At 39.9% G+C, this 24,660-nt stretch overlaps 1 protein-coding gene across 2 annotated transcripts in view; it reads right to left on the bottom strand.

Moving 5' to 3' along the window:
• Positions 1-24,660, bottom strand: part of LOC139991477 (zwei Ig domain protein zig-8) — a 117,332-nt gene that overhangs the window by 11,612 nt on the left and 81,060 nt on the right. For both annotated transcript variants that reach the window (XM_072011580.1, XM_072011581.1), the window contains 4 exons: positions 9,730-9,940; positions 9,086-9,139; positions 3,640-3,803; positions 2,606-2,762 (listed from right to left, as the gene is read on the bottom strand). In XM_072011580.1, coding sequence (XP_071867681.1) covers positions 2,606-2,762; positions 3,640-3,803; positions 9,086-9,139; positions 9,730-9,940 — 586 coding nt within the window. The remainder of the gene's footprint in view (positions 1-2,605; positions 2,763-3,639; positions 3,804-9,085; positions 9,140-9,729; positions 9,941-24,660) is intronic.

The following is a 24,660-nucleotide window of genomic DNA, read 5'->3' as shown; positions in this document are numbered from 1 at the left end:
TATTTTATATGGAAACTGATCGATCAATTTGGGACTTTTTCATATTGCGTTCATACATTTTTTAACCAATCTTGCTGTAATTTCTACCATTTCCTACCTAATTATGCTCTTCTGCCATTAAGAGCTTTTTCAAGTTGGAGAAGATATAAAAGAATCGATTAGATAGATTAGATTTACGATTAGAGATAGATTAAAGTAGAAATTCAAAAATTTTTGTTTCTGAAGCACAATATGAATCGAAATAAAACATAATACAAAATGAATTTCAGAAGTCTGCTTTTATACACGAATAACTCAAGAGCCAGACTAGATGTTCCGTTCACACGCGAAGAGACGCGATCGCGAAGAAGCACGTCAACGGGAGTCGTAAATTCCCGTTGCGATTAGACAATCGACGCCGCGAAATGATCGATCTCCTATTTCTGTTAGGATAATAGAGGTAGTTGAATTGAATATGGCACTGATACAACAAATTATAAGTTACAGTTTATTCCAACAACTTTGTAATGAATATAGTTACACTGGTGCGCATGAATAAGTAAAGTAGGTGACTGATCTAAAGGTGGAAACCTGGTCAAAGGTGTTGACCGTTCGAAAGATGCAAAATCAGTGCCGTTCGGTGACGATGCTGTGACGGAGGAAAGTTAAGAATGGGTGTGTCTCGCGCACGGAACCATCGGATTTGTTGATGACAATTTTGGCTAGGAAAGTGAGGGCAATAGACATTGCTTCTGATTGGATAATAGACGGCTGGTGGACTAGAAAGGGTCTTAGTCACCCTCGAGAGAAAGTCGTTAACGGAAGATACTGAACGCGAGAGAAACCAACTTTCTCGTATCTTCCCGCAGTAGACAATAAACTATTCAATGAAAGATTGTTTGGTCGGTCTGAAGGACCTTAAATAGAAAATGCCTGGGATTTATGGAGGGTAAGGTAAGGATGTGAAGACATCTAGTTGCCATCCTGCCCGCGACGTGTGGGCCAGTCGAGACAGAGAGTCGGCCGACGTAACACTAAATAACTTTACTTTTTGCAATTATTTCATTTTCGTTCCTCAGATGTGCGACTCATCTTCAACTCTTAAAAGACAAATGATCTTTCCATAAATTCATCTTTGTAGTGAAACTCTATACATAATAAGAAAGATAAATGTGAAAAGTATACATCTTTTTAACATCTTTCCTCTACTTTTCACTTTATAGTATACATTTGTTTTTAATTCAAATGATTTAATTCGAATGACTGTAAGAAATTTTGCTTGCCTTCAAATTATCGACAATTGTTTCGCCCCGGTATATTTCACACAAATGCGTAAAACTTGTGAAGCAATTCGAGTTACGAACGAAGCACAAACAAAACCCTAACACCGAGGACACTGCCTCGCAGCTTCGTGAAATCGGTACAATCGGCGACGAGGAAGATGGAGGGGAACGTCTGCTGGAACGTTGCCTATAAACCGCGTAAATTCGCAATCTGTGAAACTACGAAACGAGTCGACGAAGTTGTGATTTACGACGCGTCTCGTCGCCCCGTTTACGGGACAGAAGAAAAGGAATAGTTGGTCTGCTGCTATATATGTATATGTACGCGTACGACGAGGGTGAGTCGGCGGTGGGCGTCGGTTGTTCGGGAAAAATGCGACGTAGCGCGGCCCGCCGTTTTCTCGCAATAACTTCCGAAGGAAAATTCACGATAATAGAGACTACTGCCTGTGAATTCCGTATGCAAGTGTGCTTACGCCACTCCTCTGCTCTCTTCCAGCTCTCCTTTTCACCAAACCTCTCCACCTATATCCTCTCCTTCCTATCCCCTTTTCTCTTCTCCTTTTCCTCTTTCCAGTAAGATCTCGACCGCTCGTGCCACCCTTTCCTTCTCTATTTCTCACCAACGCGACGCGGGTACATGCACGTTTTACCCCAGGATTTTCCCTCTTTCTTTGCGGAGCCGAAACGACGTCCGTGGCGAACCAAGGGAGGCTGAGCTAGACAAATAGTCGCCCCGTGAAATACCGCCGCCTCCTTAAAACTTTAAAGTGTTTCGAGTAATCCTAAGGCACGACTTTAGATCATGAGGATACCTAGCCTTGTCCTTCAACCCTTTCCATCACTTCTTTCTCACTTCCATTGATACGATTTCCTTCTTCTATCTTTTCCTTTCTTTGCATGGTATGCTTTCTCTATGGTCGCGCAGACGTAGCGTGTACGAAGACGTTACGGCGAATCGAATACAAATAGCCGCGTCCGCTGCTCGTAACGCTGCGGCCGATGAGCTTCATGGAGGAAGGCTCTTGTTCCGCGGTTTGATCGCGGTGGAACGACAATTTAGAGTTTGCTTTTATGGCGGTAATTTGCACTGAACGTCCACCATTACGCGGAGACGTTTGTACGATACTTTGATCGTATTTTTCCGCTAGCCGCAAAGCGATACGGGTTGCGCCATTAAACTGTGTTTTAGTCGGTGTCGTATCAAAATAAAAGATGTTAAATGATTGGAATACAGAGACGAAGGGTTTCAGAGAACAAAAGGAAAAGAGAAATACGTGGAATGGTATCGTTCGGTGTGTAGTATAAAATTCGAGGCTTTTAAGAGGAAACTCAATGCTAACCTGGTTCGACGATCAGCATTACAGTGTCGGTTCGTCCCTCTGTTGGTCTGCACGAATATTTTCCGACGTCGTGCGGCGTGACCGCCGCCAGAGTCAATTCCGAGACTGTTCGAGCCGCGCCTCTTTCAGTCTCTACGTTTATTCCCCCTCGTGCAGCCTGCAAACACAGGAAATGCAACGTGAAATTCGGTGCACGACGCGCCAGGAAAATCGCGCGCAACGTATCTTTCTTTCCTTTCCTTTTCTCTCTTTTTATTTTATCGTGGTATCTGATGGAACAACGGTTACTTGATTACACCAATGAATTTGCGAATTACCACCTACATATTTACGATTAATAGCGATTTATCTCGAAAGCACACATTATCCCACGAACGGTGTTCGCCGGTTGTTGACCGTGCGAATATTACGATCGAAATATATCGCGAGTGCGGAAAATTAAATAAATCTCCGGTCAGCCCCTCGTTCTCTCGCCCTCTCGCCCCTCTCGCCAAACGTTCACAGTTTGTAATTTCGTAATAAATCTGCCGAGATGAATTGCGCATAGCTTCCACGGATAAATTTTCAGCAGTTCGCCTATCGCGGTCTCGATCGCATTTTTCATTCCGCTATGAACCGATTTAAACGTTCGTTGTAATTACTTCGATCCGACGCGATTCCACAAACAACAAACACTCTTGAATTTCATTGTAAAAAAAAAAACTGCGTTTCAGTTGCTGTGATTCGCTGTAAAAATTCAGTATGTTTTTCCAATCGTGTTTTTAATCTCCCTCCGATTCTTCCCGATTCAATTTCTCTGGAGAAGAAAATTCGACGCGTGTAAACAAAAATCTCGTAAGCCGAGGAAGGGCTTGAAGTTCGTAGCCGTTCAAGTCGCGTCCGCCGTCACCCAGATGATTTACGATCGTATTTCTTTCGTTCGAGACGAGAGATTCTCGTGAGAGAGGGTGTGCAAGGGGTCGATGTCGAAAGAGGATTCAGTGTAAAAAATTTCATTAGAGTCTGTCTCACGAGAAGACACGAGGCTGTATTACCTGGAATGTTAGGAGTTTGTTATCCCGGAGCCATTGCACGCCCCTGATGGGCCGCGTCTGATACGGGGACAATATGACGCATCTCAAGGTGATCGTCGACCCCGATGGCACCCTCTGCTCCCGTGGACCCATTATGGCAGCCACTGGTGCCGTGCTCTCGTAACCTGTAAACCATGTATGGACAAATATCATACGACAGGCAACATCTTCCCGTAAAAATTTAGTATGTTCTAGATATAGTTGTGTGGACTTAGACCACACGGTATTTAGACATTTCTTGTTTCGATTGTTCTAATTATATAAAATTAAATTCTCTAATATAATCTTGACCATTCTTATCTTATTTGAGGCAATATATAGTTAACGAATATTGATGAAAATAATTTGTACTGAAAGAATAATATCCCCATATAATTATTTCTGAAAATGTATATAGATGTTATACATCATAGATGAAGCATTACGTTTGATCTCAGTTTTGAATTAATAGTAGAAGGACGTTCTTATATTATGAATAAGTATACGATTATACGAAGAATACAATAATGCAAAAATGTGAAGCTTTTTATCAAATTATGCCTTACGAACGACAGTGTATTTATTTATCATGTTAAGAAATTTACTTAATATAGCTATAATGTAGTTGTAATAGAAATCAATACGACCAACTTCGTTAAGAACGATCGTTTAATTTCTGATTGTATATTGTAGTAATAAAATTGAGAAATTGGTCATCACGTTGGCATTTAAATGGCTCATTTATAAATATATACAATTTTCTAATGAATGGAATAATTTTTCGGGTCGTTCATTCTTTTCAGGGTTTTATTACGGAGACTTGACCAGTTTCGTATATTCCGATTAATGTGCCGTGTATTTAAAAATGCCGTGCTAGGTATGCACGTTCGTTTGAATAAAGATAGCCGCGCGCCATGCGTTTAAAACAATGTTAAACAGCTTATGGGCTGGAGATCCGAGAAGAAAGTAATTACACCGAGGGAGGAACTTGCGGCAAAAAGAACGGAACGTGTTTTATGCCTTCCCGGCTGAAAAAGTAGATTCATTAAAAACCGTGCAGCACGACGAAGTCAAGATTTACGGAACGATGTCACCAAATGAAAAATAGAAAACTAAGAACTATTACTGCTAATAATTTCTCACTTTTATTTATCGAAGCCAGGCTCATTAGACTTTAATTAATCTTCGATTAATCGTCGCTTATTGCTAAAAATAGTATTAGAAGAAGCTAAAGGAATTATAAGATCATCGATTGACTCGCCAGTATCGATCTATGGGCAACATTTTTTATTAACAGTATCGGATTAAGGCGATTTATTTATTATTTATATTAATTGGTATAATCCTACTTTAATATTTATTATCCCATCGAATGGAGCATAGTGTATGTATTAAAAGATTTTCCTGTTAATGGACCGCTTTAATACGCGCCATTGAGGGTAACCGACGAGTGTTGCGCGATAATTTTAATTAATGAGAACGTTAGCTTTGCCCCTTGAGCCGTGCATACAAGACGGCGCGCAGCTTTACAAAGCAAAGCGTTCCAGCGGCGAGAAAGACCGGCAGCGTAACACGGTTTTTCTTTCCTGCAGGACGTATGTACTGTCAAGTTTGTACATTTTAATTTAGAGGGTCGGCACAAGTGGTCGTTTAATATGCGTGCCACCGTGAAACAGCGTGTTCTTCTCTAGCTTCGTGCGACGCCATGTTCCGTTCGCCCTAATTCCCGCGTTAAATCGAACCACGCCAACCTCGTGAAAAGATCGATTTGAAAACTCCGTCAACCAGCAGAAGAAAAAATCCAGTTGAATTTATAGACTGCAAAGATTTCTTGAACCCTTGAGAAAGAACACGCTCAAGGACAGTCTGAGAGGCAAAAGAATCACCACGGGGTAACCTGAAAATCCCTTTGAATGCACCAAGTCGGTGGCAAAGAGATCACAATTACAATTCGAGACTTAAGGCTCGCTATATTAAAACGCGACCTATTTCTACTCTGCCAGTTGAAAAATAAGAAGACAACGAAGAAGAAGAGCGTGGATGGATGGATAAGATGGAGAGGAGAAGGGCTCTGTTCCTCGTTCGCTTCGGGTAGCCGGATTCTCAGTCCGGAAATTGGACTTTGAAGTGCGAAGAAACAAGAGAACCGTCTCACGTAAGGGCAACGACGCGGCCTAATAATTCATTACGAGACGAAAGGGAAAAACAATGGGAGCGGTAGCGCGTGTCTCGCAAGGGATGTCTCTCCCATGGTGTATGTATGATAATGTCGGGACAAGCATACATTATTCAGCGCGAAGGAGATGGCAGAGGGCCGATGACTAAGACTCGTTTAACGCCACGTTCCTATCCTGCAGTAGTCGTGCAAGCACGGTTACGGTCACGGCAGGTGACGAGGAAAAAGACTGGCGAGAACCGGAGGAGGTTTTCCACGACTACCGGGATTAAGGATAATCCTATTAGACTTGAATTAATCCTCGGGGAACTGCATTTCTCCTCGGCGAAATATTCCGTTACGCCGTTATTACACGGCCGCGGCAGCCTGTTTTTCCATCGCTGCTCCTGCGTTCTTCAATTCTCGTTCGCTGCTTACTTCGATGATAATTGTCCTCCCGTCTTGATGTTTAATTATTATTCGATATCCTTGGTTGCCATCCTTCATGGACATAAATAGATAACTTGGCGTTCTTTAGAACGTAACCTCTCTTTGCTTGTGCGCTAACGTCTTCCGTTTTTGAGAATTTCAGATGAAGTTTATATCCGCCTCTGATTTTTACTTCGTTTTATTTCGCGGAAAAGGTCCGCAGTTTTATCGCGCAATTTTAATAAATCCTGAACATAACAGGCGTTCCATTTTGAATTCGAGGATTATTATCTTGAGTAGAATTCATAGTTTCTAGAAAATTGTTGGTCTACTTATTTCAACATAAAGTGGAGACACGATATCTTCTAAATGCATTTCTACCATTTTATTGTACTCTTTCGGAAGTATTTTCAATCTTTGAACATCTGCGGCTTAATTGCATCAACGACTCGAAGAATATCGTTCAACTAAAATCAATTGCCGATTATTCCCCACAGACTTAATCAAAATATTGAAAAATTCTGGTAACGTTGTATCGCTGAAGTATATTATAAAGTAAATTTCACAATTTTCTACGAACTATAAAATTCTACTAGGTTTTAGTTCAAATACACTTCAATTACGCTTCTTCCATCTAGATACACATTAAGTTCTGCTGTCTTTAAAAGTTTCAATTTAGCAATCATCAATGTATATCCGTTGATTCGCAGTTATCTCTCTCGTCGCTGTAATACTTGGCGTGCAATCTTGTTTAAAAGCACTTTAATCGATTTTCACGGAAATATCTCACGATCAGTTGAGAAAGGGATGCTTGTTTTCCCGCTGCTCTTAAATTTTAACCATCGCATCGATTCGAAGTCGATGCGACGGGGATGAATTTCAGTCGAGAGTTGGAAGCAATAAAGAAAAAGATCGAGAAATCTCGCGTCTCGGGCATGAAATGATGGAACTTGGAAAGAATTATGAAGCGTCTAGAAAGACGCTGCAAGAAGAATCGACGACAGATCCCGGCCGTCAAAGCCAGCGAAGAAGCGCACTTATCTTTAAGTGATTGATGTCGACTGGATCTTGTTGAAGGAATAAGAAGCGTCTATCGGATGATTTTTTAACGGGCCAACAGTGTATAAAGGTGGCACGACATCCCTCTTCGCATCAGGAAAATACATCAAACTCTATTAATACCGTCGCATAGTTAAGGGTAGAAAATAGGCCGACATTTGGAAAATTTATCAAACTATTACTACTACACAGGGGTCCAATTTTTTTTATAGTAAACTCTATTACATTATTTCATAGACATAGATAAGAGGAAATATAAATCGTGCGATGCTTTATTAAAAAATTATTTGAAAAGTACGAAAAAAGTAACGAGTATCGTTTTATAATTAATCTAATCAATAGGTATATATATAGGTATAAATGTCCTATTTCAAAACGTTCACCATTCCGAAAATTGGCAGTAAAATGTTGAATTTATTATTCTATGAAATTCCCTTTTTTTTTTTTTTTTTTTTCGTTTCAATAAATGCATCAATTTTTCGTGTCAGTTCGACATAAATATTTCTTCGAAGTAATCCACGTATTATTATAAAAGTCAGCGCGAAATTGATCAACTTGATATTATTTCCTTCGTATTTCCTATTTTTATTTTAACTTTTTAATGAAGCTTCGAACTATATATAACCCAAATTTCACGTTATATTCGTGGAACATGCTGACAAAATTTACTGAAAAAAATCTACCCTATATGCATTTAACGATTACGAAAATTTAAATTTGTGTAGTCGAGTATTACAATTAGAAATGCAGGAATTGGATTTGGCGCGTTGTATAATATATTTCGCGAGAGCAAAATGTGCGAATTGTAGCGGCAAAGTTTCGTTCAATGTTACGAGGACCGACTGAAATATCTACTAATTTGCTCGTTCAAAAGTTTGTAAATACGTACAAACATGCCGCGATACACCGTATTGCTTTTGAGAGTCGTGTATAATTTGCACGTGGAAAAATTCATTTTCGCAACTTCGGAATTGCGTCGGGCAAAATGCGATTTAAATGTAACGCGTGAATCAAAAGTCGAACGCGTTCCGTTGAAACAAACACAACGAAGGATAATTGTACTTGTAAAGAGTTGGGCAAATCCTCTTTGGAAAGTTCTCGCGGAATGAAGATCACACGAAGCGTGAATATTGTATTTTTAAATCCATTGAAAAGTGGATCGATCAGGGCGTCTTGGCGATTTAATTTGCGAACTCGTATACGAAAAAAAATTTTTCGTCCTGGGATAACAGTTGCAGGATAATATTACAGTTATCGAGTTACCACGAAATGGATGCAGAATATAGAAACTCTGCGCGGTACACAGATTTGGATAAAGAACGAAATAAAAGAACTAAAAAAAATGTAGAGATTAATTTTGTACGAATATCTGACATGAAAAAGCTTCCAATGAAGTTTTGATTGCATCGTTGACGTTTGCATATCTGCATAGTGTCAGTGTACAGTATGCAATAAAATGTCAGACTTGCGGACGACGATTTATCGTTGGGTTTTGATTGAAAATATTGTTTAATCTTGCCCCACGTGTATGAAAATATCGCGTTGTCATAGTTATCCAGCTTCCTGTCCGCGACGTTGTTCCGTGCAACCGATAGACTTAAATTTAGTTTGACAAACGCTTCGCTGGTGAAATTAGACTGCGGGGATCTTTAAATTTATCTCCGTGTCTATTAAAATCTCCGACACAATGGCGAGGATACTGTTGGAAACGGAACTAATGGAACACGTTCGCGGCGGTGTACTATTGGACGGAAATAAACCTTCGTTTTCACGATGCTCACTTACTTATTCGCGTCTGCTGAGAGTGTGGCTCGTCGTAACCCTCCGGTTTGTCAGGATCTGGAAAGGAACAGTGGAAACAGTTAGTCATCGAAGTACCGTTTGTCACGCAATTTAGAAGATTTAGGATTATGTATAAAAGAACAACAAAGATAATTCACGATAAGATTTAAATGGCATTGAAAATATTTAGAATCTCGTTAAATCACCTGTGCGCTGTACCATCCCATTTAAACATAAACATTAAAAAACTTAAAAATATTTGGCGAATTGCTTACGAAGCATAAATAAAACATCTTTCAGTAATTAATAAACGTTGCCATAAAAAAGAATCTTCATTCGCATCTCTGACTTTATCTTTTTTACCAGAAGACTGAAAAATATTGAAATTCGTGGTCCCGATTCAATGATCAAGTGTCAGAAATAATTCTGCAAAACGACCAGATCGATCATTCCCTTTCATGGAAATATTACATTCAAATATTTCCAAGTATTACCATATAATTAAAAATCGCTGGGCGAATACTGTGAAAAATATTCAGCCGGGTTAGTAGTCGGCAAACCTATTAAACGAAGACCGGCTTAAGGACAATTCAATTTAGTGGGCGGATTTAAATAAAGAGGCGAACTAGGAGAGTAACTGCAATTACCTCGCACAGACAGCTGAACAGCATACATCATTTTGGGCTCGGTGTTCACCTGGCATTCGTACTTGCCGGTGTCCGTCTTCCTGGCGTTGTCCAGCCTGAGCGTCCACGCGTCGCTACCCGGTGTATGCTGAGGCCCGAATCTCGTATCCGAGCTGAACAGAGTGTTTCCTGACGTGAGAATGTGCAGGTCCTTGCTTCTCATCCAGGACACCTGAAACAAGACCGCGCAGAACGTTGAAAATACATCGTAATGGAATTACCGTCGTGTTAAACACGAAGTTGCCATCAGGCCATGCAAATGCTTCTTAAAATTACTTTTCTAGTTTAAGAGGATCAACTTTGAGTTAATTTCAGCCTTTGGAAATTAACCTGCGAGTATCCACTAAAATTTACTGTCGTCAATTTTTTCCAGAATCTTGACACGCTTGGTCGATAATCGCTTAAAATTTTTCCCAGTAATTTTTCCCAGACTATCTTTGGATAAAGACTTTCTTGCCTCTTTTAGAAGACCTACGTTTTGATTTCTACGGTAAATTTTATGCCTCGATCGTTGATATGACTATTTTAGTATGTTTCCGAATAATTTTATAAATTGCAATGATTTTTGGTAAGATATATGGATAAAGGTTTATTTTCTTAAAATGTAGATTTGCAACAATGTATGTTCTAGAGGTTTGAACGATCTTCTACAAAGTTTGTGGATGAAGACTTGTTTGTTTCAAAAACAACTCATTTTTATCCCTTTGATTTTCACACTTTAGTCGTCGACAACTCCAGTGTTAAAATCGCAATTTGTCGAAACGAGAAACAAACAGATCGATCGACAAATGCGAGTATATTTATTGAAGCGAATAAATAAAAGCTCGCACAGCAAATGAAGAGTATTAGTCTAGCCGACATAGATTCGTCCGATATGTACGACTACAAATGCGGTTTCCTCCCTTAAAACTGAAGCCATAGGAATGCACACTTGCGCCCCGTAAATCAGCGCTCTGTTACGACTTATTTCCTTTCCGCCTCGCTACTTTACACCCGTGTTACGAGCAACGTAATACATAACATAGTAACATGTTACGACGTCGTTACCTTATGGCCGAGATAAAGGATAGAGACTGTTAAAAAGAAAGTTCGGCCGCGAAGAGAAAAACAAGAGGAAAAGGGTGGAAGGGAGATACGTATAGGTGGAATTTAATGGAGCGACGCGTGAAAATCTCTATCGTTTGGAGGGAAAGGAACGAAGAGAAGAGAGAAGAGAACGAAAGGGAACCGAGTGGAAAGTTCGTATTTCCTTCGCCTCGTGTTTCCTTGTTCTCGAGTGAAATTTTATTTATCAAGACGAAATGGCGGGTCGAGACGAGGCGTCATATTATTTATGCTGGTATAATTTTATTATCCAACGGCGTATACCGGAGAGACTGGTTCAACTATTTTTATCGTTTGCAACAATAACGCCGAGTAATTTAAACGCCAGTCCGAGTTAATATACGGTGCAATTACTCTTTCTTGCCGTGGAAAATAAAATCGCTATTTTCTTATGTCACTGGCAAGCACCATTAATAAAACGCAGCAATGAACCGGTCCAGCAGCTCCACGTTCCATAGTTAGAGCCACCTTTGACATATCTTATTGCTTCGGGCTAAATAATTAATCCTCCCCATCCTACTTTCCCACTTTCACTCCACAGTTCTGCTTAGGAGCGAGGGGAGGGGCCGAGCAAATGGGAGTTTACTGATTACTCAGTTAAATTCACGAGTTTCTCAACTCGCGGACTATTTCTTACGAGTTTCCCCGTAACTCGGTTCATCAATTCTTATGAGTTTTCTTCCTGAACACCGGCTACGTTCACCTGAAGAATTCGATCCTTAATTCGACTTGTTCGGTCTAAAGCGGTCCAAGGGTACTTGCGCTTGGTAAATATATCTTCGTCAAGATCACCGTCCACGTTTCTTCCAATTCGACGCTTCGAACGCGATGGCGTTTTCAGCTTCGTGAGAAGCTCTTTGGGTAGATGTTGTTGAATATTCGTAGTTCGTTGAAAAACGACTTAATTCGACAAATAACAACGCCTCAATGATGCACGGTACTCGGGCTAGTTGATGTACCCAAAAGATGTGAAAATCACGATGGAAGGATGCAAAGTAGCCACTATATAATTCCTTCTGATTATCCATTCCCTTTAGCATTTTCGTTCGTCTTGTTATGAGTAAAAGTTTCTGCGACCCTTGACGATGAGTAGCACACCTCTAGTACCGAGGATGCTTCAGAAAGCTGAGTCAGCCTTTCCTCTCGGTGCGATTAATATTTCGCGCGATTTTGACGGCACGAAGTTTAAAGGGCCAAAGGGAGAAGGTGAAATGTCAACGTTCGTAGCAGCTGTCGAATACGCTGCTTACAATTAATATTTCTCACGACCTTGTAGACACGATCTTGAGCTTAAAGTCTTTGAAGGTTTAATATGATCAGCGAATATTACCCAAGCACTCGATAATGCTTCGTTGAATAAACTTAATATTATTGTTGAAGTTATTAAATGTATGTGAATACAAAGGAACGCGTGGATAAATTGTAAGGTAGAAAATATATATTTTAAATACCGAAGTGTAAATACAAATCGGAATATAATTGAGCTGATCCAGATCCGCACGCTAGCAGTGTTACCCTATGACTGAAAACCCTGAAGCCAACGCTGTGTACTGTTTATGGTCCGCCTTCGACCCAGTCCTTTGTCTATACGCTGTCGATGGCTTCAGTGCTTGAGAAAACTAAAAGACCAGATGTAGAGTTTTCTTAGAAGTGATGACCACTTCAACAATTATAATTACGACTAAGAAGTATGCTCGTTATACTTAATGTTTTTCACAATTCTCAAGCAACTAAACTTAAAGACATCGTGGTTACGGTCGAGTATGATCAGAAAATACTGAGCTTATCCGATCACTCGACGATAGTTCGTAATAACGATCAAGGACGTTCGTCGCAAATAATATTTTTCGTGATCTTGATGACAAAAAAGTATAAAGCTTCATAGGACCAGAGGAACAGGGGTGAAGCGATAACGATTCGATAACGTGGCAACGATCGAACATATTCGTTGCAATTAATATTTTTCACGATCTTGAAGACAAGTAGCCCGAGCCTTAAAGGACGAAAAGAAGAGAACGAAACGACGTCGAAGACGGAACGACAGTGGCTCGTGGTAACGACCGAGTATGGTCAGTGAACACTGCTTATCCGATCGCTCGTATTTCTCAACGTTGGACGGGGCAAACGGTGGGATATTAGATATCCGGTTATCGGGCTGCAGTCATTTCCGATCTGCATCCAGTTGCCATTTTCCCATTGGTCGTTTCGCGAGAATGTGAGAGGATAAACGATCGATCTGAATGATTTGTTTTGGAACAAGGGAAAGAGAAGAATGTGAGAAGGGGACGAGGAGGAAAAGAACGGTCGAAATGGCATGGAAGACGAAGAATCTAAATTGCGATCGTTCCGCGCGCGGCCTGGCGATTTTTAATAATGTCGTAATATCCAGGCAACGGAATCGAACCCGGTCCGCGACGTTTCGTCGCGAGACGGTGGGATGCAATAATCCACCGATGACAAAAAGAGGTACTAGTCCCTGCCTCGGATACATTCAGCCAGCCGTAGATTTATCGCCGTTATTAAAACAACCGTGGCGATACGAGCAGCAACCATGCTCGCCGGACGAGCGTAGATATTATTCAGCGAGAAGAACAAAAGAAGCTGGGATTAATCGGTAATTAAATCGACGCTGGGAAAACCGTAACGCGTCCGATATGCTTTCTATGCACCTTCTTCCACGGTATCCTACTATGAAAACCTTTTTTCAAACAATAAAATGGTGATAAGATACAGATACAATCTGGTGAATCGGTAACACGTATATTCATCGAATTTTATTTCCAAGTCAGATACTACAATGTTGTTAGGAACCGAGTATATGCCTCTAGGATGCTTGAAGTCTCGAGGGACGCAAAGTCCGATGGACACACGGTTTTCAACGCTGTAAGATCTGTTTTCAATGGTTCATCGCTGTGAAATCGCAGTAAAGCAAGAATGATTATATTGGTGAAATTGAAGAACAATCTGAATATTTCCAATTAATATCGTGTAATTCTTGTATACGTTTTCTAAATTGTTTTCGGTATTTATCAATATGATGATGATAGTCGAGTGTAGAAAGTGTCTTTCTTTTACAGACACTTTTACAACAACGCATATTTACACAAACATGAAACCTAATCTGTCGAACGTTGTGATCTTTAGTTTGATAGAACAAAATGGATCATACGTAATTCGATGAAATAATATAAAACGGAAAATGTTGTGTATCCATTATTTCCTTATAAAAGGAAAGAAACTTTTCAGACGACCTAATAGTAACAAAGCTTTAAAATGTTTCATGTGTACCTCCGCGAGCCTGTAGTATCCTCGCGTCTGCTATTTAATTTCAATCTTCTTTCCATAACGACAAACCCAAGAAAACAAGCATTTCAGAAATCCATGCCCAAAATTGTTGAGGCAGACGTCGAAGGTAAATCGATGCAGGCCGCGCAGGTCTGCTGGAAATCGGCTTTGTACATAACGAGAAGAAAATTCAGCGCCGCGTGCGGCTGATTTATACAATAATAACGTAAGCAGCACACGGCAGAGCGTAATGGTCCACGATGTGGGGTGGGAAGGCGGAATGTGAGCGGTGGGTCATAACGTTAGGGGGTGAGAAGAATGTACGGCGTGGCAGGGGCTCGGTGTATCACGGCATTTGGTCGTATGCCAGTTTACTCGAGTATACGAGTCGGATGGCACCAGAAATAGAACTGGCTTTGAGGTCGCGGCACGAAGAGAGCAAAAGATGGAAAAACCGTGGCTGGCGAAGGGGGTTGGTGGTGTTTGCTCGCGCGGCTGGCGGGGAGACAAAAGGACGAGGCAATATACGGAGCCGGCATAACCGCTTTCATCTGCTACGTCGACACAGACCAGGGCCGGATAAAAATGCAACTCCTACCAAGCCGTTTCATCGCAACCTTACGAGCCTCTCTGCTCGTTCCTGGCGCTTCTCCTCGAGGAAAGAGCTACCTTATGGCCACCATTCAGGCAGCACCGAGCGACCCTACGTTTGGCTCGGCAGATCGACCGTGCCACCGACACGATTCCCTCTGCTCGAATGTTTCTTAAATTAGACCACGTTTCCGCGTCGCCGCGAGATCGACCTGGAAATTTTCAGCACTGCTTGCAACAATTTCAAGCGTCGCTTCAACTGTGTAACGTCCGTTCTCTTTGCGTCAAAATGAACCTTCCTCCGGGATAAGAATTCCGCCACGGTATGATTACGAAATTGAGTTTCATTTGCTCGAAACTACGTCGGGGAAGTTTCATCGAATGAGCGATGTTTAAGTTTTTAGTGTATTTATTTATACGTTTATATAATGCGATCTTGTGCTCCGACAGCTGTGTCAAAATGAGTCCTTGAATCTGAGATTACATCTTGCGAGAATCTGAGCGTTCTCCGAATCTGAAATCTGATAAGAATCTGTTTAAATGTTCGAGATCTTGTTAAAGTTTAGTTGAATCCTGATCAGTCGATAGCGATATGCTACAGGTGATTACTTAGATATCCCATCGATTATATTTTTAATGGAGCGTGTCAATGAATTTAAAGAAGTGTAACTGCCGGAGTGAAATTAAGAGAGAAGAAACTGTGCATCTGTGTTTTGCAACGATCAGATTTCGATTTTCCTTCGCTTGATTAACAAACTCGGCGACCAGAGTTCGATTGAAATTTATTACTCTGTGATTTATAGCTCTCGTCACATTTTCTTTAGTCGGAAGATTCAAGATCCAGAAGATTCAGAGATTGATACAAAGTTGAAGAAGTATAGTAAGATAGTTCACAGGAGGTTGAATTGATCAAACTGCCGACTTTGAAAGTGGCTTTCGAAAATTCGTGTCCGCTGGAGATGAATGAAATCGCGGATCCGGAAAGATCGATAGATTTTACTTGTATGGCGTAGCCTGTATTGTAACAGGTGGTAGAAAATCCGAGGAGGTGATCGTACTGTGAATAGAATTTGTTGGAAGACGACGTTTTCAAGAAAGTTAGGTTTATAGTTAGTACAGTGTGAATGTAGTTAACCGAGTCCCTGTGACTTCAGAGATTGTTGACTCTGAAGTAATAATCTCCGGGTTTAATCTGCGTGAAGACTCGATCCCAGCAATTCTAGAACAAACGTTGTTCGTGCGCAAACTATTTCGATTTACTTTCTTCGTTTAATTTACCTCCGTGTTAAGGTTCTGTATTCGTTTACGAGGGGAGATTGAAAAAGTAACGAGGTGTCGTTAAATGCAATTCATTGGCGTCCAACGCTTTCGCACGCGTCCCAACACCGGAACACCTCGATCTTCCTGTTAGAAACAGACAAGGAAGTGGCTCGATGAATAAAGTGTAACTTCCTTTCGGCTCCAATTGCCAAAGTCGAAACTGAAAGTTGAGGAAAAGAGCCGAAGTAGCAAAAACGTTCGATGAGCTTTGGCGCTTCACGATGAACCATCGAATCGTACAATCGAATCGCTGTTCTTTGGTTAAATTATTTACTCTCTTTTTGTCAGTCGTAAGAAACGATAAGAATTGCGCTCGTCGACTTCCTTTTGGTCCATGCCAGCCATTATCCACACTTTTGAATCGAACCGAGTCGATTCTGCTTTGGTTTTACGCTTCGCTGAAACTTCTCGATGAATAAAACCCAGCCAGATAATTTCGCGAATCGAGTCTTTCTTCCTATGAAAATAGTTACCAAGTGTAACTTTCAGTTTGTTAATTGTTCTATCAGAGAATTATATACAATGGAGGAGAACATCGAGTTTGTGGAAAATTGAAATACAGTTAAAAAGACATAGACCGATTCTAATGGACAAAGACACATCACTGATTGATATGAAAAATTTTCATTCAGAATAATTTATATTCATCGGTAGCATTTATCTGGAAGCAACATTTATTACGAAATATCGTGATATAATAGCAAAGAAATATGTATCGATTCAGGTGGTCCTACTTGATTAAAAATTTCCATATGAAAATAATTTACGTCATAAATTTTCATTTAAAAATAATTCAACTATCGACATCGTTTATCTGGAAGCCATTCGATCACCGGACGAATAACAATTTTCAATTTTAACAAAGTGAAAGAGGTATTCTTTTTCGTGTGTGTATCGACGTGAATTCTGTTTTTAAAAATAATCTTCTATAAAATGAAATCAATGAAATTTATCATAAGTCGAATAAAATAATGCCTGCCACTGTGTTTAAACATAGTGGCAGTACAGAGAAAGAAGTTCATAATTTTTTGCGTCGACCGATACGAAAATGCTTGCCGTCCGTTTTTTAATCCGATTTCGTTTATCGAGAAAAGTCGAATATCGTCCGTGAAAAAAATTGCATCGCCGACGCGAAAAACGACATACACAGCCCGTCTATCCGTCAAAGCGGATTACGCGAGCCGGCTAGCGCTGCTCGTCCGTGATTTTTTCCAGCTTTCGACAACCACGACGCTTTCGAAATCGTCGAAGGTCGAATAATTAACTCATCGTATCGATTATAACTCGACCGTTCACGGAGAAAAGAGAATTCGTTCGCTTAGTTTTACGTGATTTGCATAAATCAAACTCCTTCGTTTATTAATTTCTCGTGAAAATTTTGTCTTTATGAATATATCGTTGCAATTTTTCACTTGGCAAATTAACGATCGATTAAAAAGGAAAAAAGGAAGATTTGATTAACGCGAATCGAGTGGTATGAGAAGTTGATTAAAACGTCGATTCGATAGAACGAAGAAGGTTGTTGTTATCTGGTTAGCTTCAATTTTTTAACGAACACATCGAAGCCATTGATGAGAAACGTGGGCGCGGCATATACCTGACTCCGACTAACCTAAACTAATCGGTGACCAACAAGGTTCCCGGGTCACTGAGCTTTTATCGATTACCTTTCTTGCGTTACACGTTGCTTTGGCCTAGACGATAATGCCGTTCGATTAACCATGCGCTTCTGATATCCTGCTCAACTCGAAACCGCTCGAGGAGATTTCAAAGATTATCAAGAAACGCTACGCATTAATTTCTCTGACTCAAGCAAACTCAACCTACTTAACTAAGTTTAAAAATCCTGTAAAAATCGTTCAATAAGTTTCTGAGGAAATCATAATGTTTTTAGTCCTCGACAAAGATTTCTCTTCTAATTAAACAAAATCAAAACCACGTGTCTATGTACATTGAAAAATACAATAAAAATCACTCGATGAGTTTCTGAAGGACCAAGATGATTTCAACGTGTGCATGAAGATTTTCTGTCTAATTACAATAGAGCAATATATTTAAATACAATAAAACAAAATATTGTATTTACTATAGATTTCAAGAAAGTGCAAACTGGCAGGTGAGTTTCAATCTTCGATAAAGATTTCTCCATTTTCTGATCTCAAAAAGATAGGACATCGACGAGTTGCTTCAAGTCGGCCATGAAATCGAAAGTAGAAATACGAATATCGTTTGCACATGATCGAAGGTAATTAAAATACACGAGGATCTGAACTGGCAGACCATTTGCACGAAACCAGTCATAACGTTTAATGATAGGATTGTTCTAATCATCGAATCCAGTCACATTATTTAGCAGACACGATGTAAAATATATGATAAGCTATAAATAGTAATAAGTTCAAAATAGAAATGTTGTACTGTTCCCAGTAATAGTAATGGATACGTATGGTCAGTATTTTACTATAAGCTCTCAAAACCCAAAAATTATTAGTTTAATCGTAAAACTAAAACGTTCTTTAATATTTAAATGTATCAGTATATAATCGATACTTTTCTGCTTGAAGCATTTACGATTCCAAACCTATATGCAGGAAAATTTACTTTTCCTAGGTACGTCAATATTCCGACAAACCGAGGCTACATTCTCGCCTTTCGTTGTGTGCAATCAATTCGATTTCGCTGTGTAAGTTACCAGTGGATTATCGTCTCGTGAAATTCACGTTTGAGATTCCGGAAAAATAAACGGGGAATTCCGTGTTTGGAAAGCTCGGAGTTATTCAGGGCGTGCGAAGAAGACGTTACGAGGAAAAAAGAAGAATTCACGATAAATTACGTTTTCATCCGAGTCACGGCTGAAGTTTGAAAGCGGCTCGAATTATCGTCATCGTCATCGCTGACATTCCGTTTCCTTCTTCAGAACGCGCGCCATTTCGTGAGAATTATCCTAGCCGCGGAGTAACGCTCGCATCTAGGCCATGAATTTATCATCCGCGCGGCGCAATCTCGCCGCACTACTCCTCCTTAAGGCGTGTATTAATTTTTCAAGCGGCCGGCACGCTCGCGATTTCATAATTCACGAGTCTAAACAGAGGCTAATGCGTCTGCAACAAACGAGGCTACATAATTATACCAACGTAGATCTATTTCTTCGTCTTCCCGCCTTTCCTTTATTCATTTTTTCCACCTTTTGCCTCGCGGCTAGAATATAAAAGGTGTATCGTGCAGTACTTGATAAATAAAAGGGCCACGCGCTCGTCAGTGCGATTCAGTTGCGAAAGGAACCTCTGTGAACGCGATGAAGAAAAGAACGCATCTTTCTCACCTTGCTCGTAAAGAGGGTGCAGATTCGGTAAACGCAACGAAAGGGAGGAAAAAGAGAAGGCAACCTAACTGTCGACGTAGTTAGAGAACTAACTTCATTAGGACATCAAAGACGCCTTGCCAACGCGTCAGAAGGATCGCGTCGATACGCGATGATAGAAGGGGAAGGGAAAGACGCTACAATGAAGAAAAGAAGGGAAGGAAATGGAAAAAAGAAGTGTCGTAACCGTAATTTGCCCGAAGCTCGGAACATGAAAGTAGCAGTAAAACGATGTGCGTGTAGTAGAAGTGGATTGTAATTGTCAGACATATGTTTCGACGAAGAATGAAGGAAAGTGTTATGCGAAATGTTCTTGGAAATGTATATTTTCTTTGTATTTGTTTTACGCAGAAGTTGAACATTACGTATTACATTTTCTTATACTATATATGATACCTTCTATATCTCTTCTATGTATATGATACATACTATAGGAAATTTTTCTGTACAAATTAAAATATTTTGAAATCTCATTGATTTTCTAATGTCATGATTAGGTTGGTAAAATTTAAGATCAGTTTGAAAATGTATATATGAAAGTTACGAGATATTTGTTACAAACATTATATGATTATATATTTACAAAAGGTTTTTACAGGCGCGTAAATATTTTCACGAGCTACAGTAATTTGTTATATTGGAGGAGAAAAAATAGCATGAAAATTTAATTCTAAATGCAATTACGTATTCACCGTGCAATCAATGCATGGAAAAGGCGTGAAACGAAAGGAAACTGTGTGAGCCCGGCAGGAGAACAGGTTAGCTGTATAGCAACCATGGTTTCCGAGGAGTTTAGGTGGTTGAACAGCGAACTAGTATGGCTGCCTGTCGGGTAAATGGAGGGCACAAGGGGCTATGCGTGCACCCTCGCGACTCTTGCATTTTGCATACTGATGAGCCCACTTTCAAGCCACTTCGCCTCCCATTTCCTTTTTTCAACGTTTCCTTGTCACTTTTCGAGTTTCTGCTCCCTTCTGTCTTGTCAACATTACGCCACCCCTCGACAATCGCCACGAGGATAGCAAACAAAATATTCTCTCTTCCTTTTTCGTTGAAAAATCTCTGCAATTTTTATCATCGTGTTTCATTCTATTCTGTTTAACTGTTTTACAAACTATCTGTCTTTGAACAAATGAAATTGCATCAGAATGAAGGGAGGTGGAAAAATGTTTCGAATTCAATTGCATACGAGAATTTGGAATAGTCACCCTTTCGCACGGCTTTTGTAACGCATGGCTCTTTCATAACAACGATATTTTGTTGTTTGACATTGCCATGGGAACACGCGAGATTGTTATGCGGTGCATTTATGCGAATAATACGATTGTCAAAAGCCGAATCTCGCAGCTTTTACAACCCTCTCTTGCTGTTCTACGTTATTACTATTTCGTCAGTTGTATTCCGCGCGAATATGCTGACACAGTAACTATGGTCCACGACGAAACCGACGACCAGCCGTAGTAGTAGTGGAACGTCCTAGTCAGCCATCGTAGCCACTGGTTTCTCCTTCTGTTGTTCCGTGCAATATTTCTCAAAATTATCATCTCCTTGATAAGGATGTTTTAAATAACCAACGAGGACACTCTTAACTCACTTTTACGTAGTATATTCCCTACATACACTTGCGTGTATTTCATATACCTTTATAGCTTCGTGGAAGTTTAACTCGTTTAATATCTTGCTCGAAAAAATAAAGAGCTTTCATAAAGTCGAGATATTTCTAAATTAATTATCAACACTCAGGACGTTTAATTATTAAAATTAATCACGTTTTAAAATCTTCATAGTCTGCTATTCAATTATAATAAATTTAATCTGAGATTGCACACAAGTGCATGTTAAACTTCTATTCTCTTGTCATGCGGAGGTACTTGTAAGTTAAAACCGATTTCAGTAGAAACAGATGATGTTAGTCAGCTGCTACTTATTCATTTCCCCTCGTTTCTATCGAGACAGCGAAAATACCTGGAAAAAGAGCCACATTTTCTTCCTGGGACTCATTATTTCGGCTAACCGATAATTTCCCCTTTTTTCTTCGCCGGATAATGACCCCTGACAAATAGAAATTCTCGCGTAACCGTCCGCGATCGATTGGAAAGCAACCAGGAAACTTATGCAACGATTTCTACGCGTGCTTATTTTGTCGGTCATTTATAATGACGACCCACTCTGACATTTTTAGAATTGCCCCCTCACTCAATAGTTAAGTTATCGGAAGATGATATTTTCTTTTTAACCACTAAATTACATACAGAACAAAAAATGTAACTTATAACGTTCATCGCATAAATTCTTCTGTTATACTGGTTCGCTTCGATCAATTGAATAGAAGCAAAAAGATCCTACATTTATATTATTAAAAAGTTCGCAGTCACAAGAAATGGTTATAACAGTTACAGTGATAGAAGAAAAGCAATCCTCTAATTGTCTTGAGTAATCTAATTCTCATTTTCATTCTCCACGGATGAAATAATTTCTTTGTTTCTTCCTGTCGTGTATCAAACAGATATCGATTATTGATTCAAAGTCATTCGAGGTAAATAGAAATATAAAACTACGTGTACTTGGTGAAATGAAAAATAGGGAAAGAAACGATGAAAAAGGTTTACGCGGCAGAACGTCATTCGAGCGGAGTGTAACGTGTCCGGGCTTATTTTCCCGCGTTGCAAATTGTACGATCTGGGCAAAAGAATGACGGTTGTCGCCTGATTGCTCCGCTGAGCAAATCCACGAATGCGTGAATGTCGAGTTTCGACCAACTCTGGCCAACAGCTGGATGCAACGCAGTTGTCGTAAATTCGAAGAGTCATCTCTCTGGATTCTCTACTCTATTTTTTTTTCATCCTGTTTTACGTAAAAATTTGGGACAAACAGAGAATCGACGTTAAGAGCGCCAGTTATCCAGGTTTTTCGTTAACAACGAAACGAAATTCGAACCAGCAACTGGTCGATACAGTTGTGGAAGAATCTCCGTTGTCATTAATCAGCGAAACGAAGTGGTCGAACGTTGATACGACCCGGGTTTCGCCAGTATTTTTTGAGTAATGAGGGTAATATTTACGTTTGGTTCTGCGGTGAGAGACGCTTTTCACAATGGGAACACAATCGACACGCTAGAGGATGAAAATTGCGTGTCGACCAGAGAGATGGAATATCCGCCGGTCCGCCTATGAATTTTTATTTTATACGCTTTCAACGTTTTCGTTGGAAATAGGCTACAATTTTTCTGTCCCGGCCGGTAGGTGGACATCCGGTCTATCGATGACGTTTTCCACAATACCGAAAAGCTGATGATTCCATCCTGTGACGTTGAAAGAGCCGAATATTCTAGCTTCGAAATAACAAGCCTCATTTTTTCCTTTTTTTCTCTTTGCTCTATGATTCGTTATCCTTTCTTTTTCTTTCGACTCTTTTCTCTCTCTTTCTTTATTTTCCTCCATTTACGTCTTCGAATATTTTCACGATGCTACCTACGTCCAGTATTACGTCATCCAGCAATAATATGAATAATGAATATCTTCCATTTGATAACCCGCGGAACATTATATTCAATCAAAAATGATCACGTAATATCGACTGTCAGTATCAATTACGATCAATCATCGATATCCAAACAGGTGCATTAACAACGTTGTAAACAGCAGCCGCTGTTTTATCACCGGTAACTTGTTGATTACTAATTTCGATGGCTCGCTGCTGCACGTAAAATGAAATAAAACTCGGAATATTGATTCTGTCACCGGCGTATCTTTTTCATTAGGCATCCCAATTTCCCGTGTAATTGTCGCGTTTCACATAAACCAGCGGGTAGTTAATTTACTAGTGGAACGAGCAACGAAAAATAAAATTCATCAGAGAGAAGTGATCGTAGTTTCGAGAAAGAATCATCGATAGGGTGGGTCAGGTAACGATAAGTCGATCAGGTAACGTACGCCCGTGTGTAAAATGTTTGTCATTTGCTATTCACTTGCATCTTCGTAGTTGAGGATCTCTTCTAAGATGCAGCATTAATTATCACTGACGAAATTCCCTCGGCTAAGTCCACTAAACCTGACTTAGGACAAACTCCGTTCCACTTTCGTTTCAAATTTAAGCGGAGCTTCGAACTCGGCTTAGTATACTATCCTATTCGCTACGTGTAATTCAGCACTAGCTGAAGCTACTTTGACGCTGAACGTGGTATCGAGTTTCATCGAAAACCGGTCGCGATCCAGGAAGATGATTACGTTGGTGTATTATTATTTGTTTCGCTTTCGAGGAGCAGTGTGGCGAACTTTTATACACGTTCAGTCATCTACCATCCACCCATTCACCTATCCTCTGTTTCTCTGGATGCGTTCGAAAGCACAACTTTAATCTGCAACTTCTGAATTTTCAATTAAAAACTTTTTCCTCCGGCAAAAGGGTGATTGCTGAACGAAAGGGTTTAAAGTTTCCTTTCGAGGGTTAAATTAATTCAGAGAATATAATGTTCTGCGAGAGAATGTTTCGCGGTTAAATCGATCTCTCGTGATTGATTTTTGTGAAAAAAATTTCAATAAAAGGAAAAGATATTGTGTTTCAATATATTAGGTTGTTCGAAAAGTTCGTAACTTTCTCAATAGTAGATATATTGTGCGTTATGCTTTAACAAATTTGATGATTAAAAAATGTTACTTCAATTTTACAATTATTATTGCACTTCTGGTTGACTAATCCAACGGAAGTTCATAAACCAGAGAAGAACGAAGAAAACTGATGGAAGTTATGAAATATATCTGGGTTTCATCGTTTGTACCATATTATTATGGTGAAAGAGGATTATCCAATAATTTTCCGCAGGCTGAATACCAGGATCATCTGCAAGCAGAATCCGTTGACTCAGGGTATTCGTTTCTGGCTATTCCACCTCCATTCTCATCCTCTTTCTGTCTCCTTAATTCCTTGCTGTCGCGATCTTATTTCGTTCAACGTTATGCACTTAACAGTCACAGCTAAGAATTTCCTCAAAGTCTCTCAAGTATTCCTTGATAACCGATGACACTTTAAGTTCGCATCGCAATTTAACAGGATACAAATAAACACGGAAGAGTTGTCAAGTAGCCGGAACATTTTTCCAAAACAACAAATTTTCCATTATGATAAAAACAATTCGTATATGTCATAACTGAGAATAATCCAATCTTGTGTAATATGCTGTCGATGAATTTCATAAATACTCGTCAACGCCAAATATATTAAAATCCTCAGTT

This window comes from Bombus fervidus, chromosome 10 (assembly GCF_041682495.2).
Source record: "Bombus fervidus isolate BK054 chromosome 10, iyBomFerv1, whole genome shotgun sequence".
NCBI classification, from domain to species: Eukaryota; Metazoa; Arthropoda; class Insecta; order Hymenoptera; family Apidae; genus Bombus; species Bombus fervidus.
Note: the sequence above shows the minus strand (reverse complement) of the source record. Positions and strands in the feature narration are given on the sequence as shown.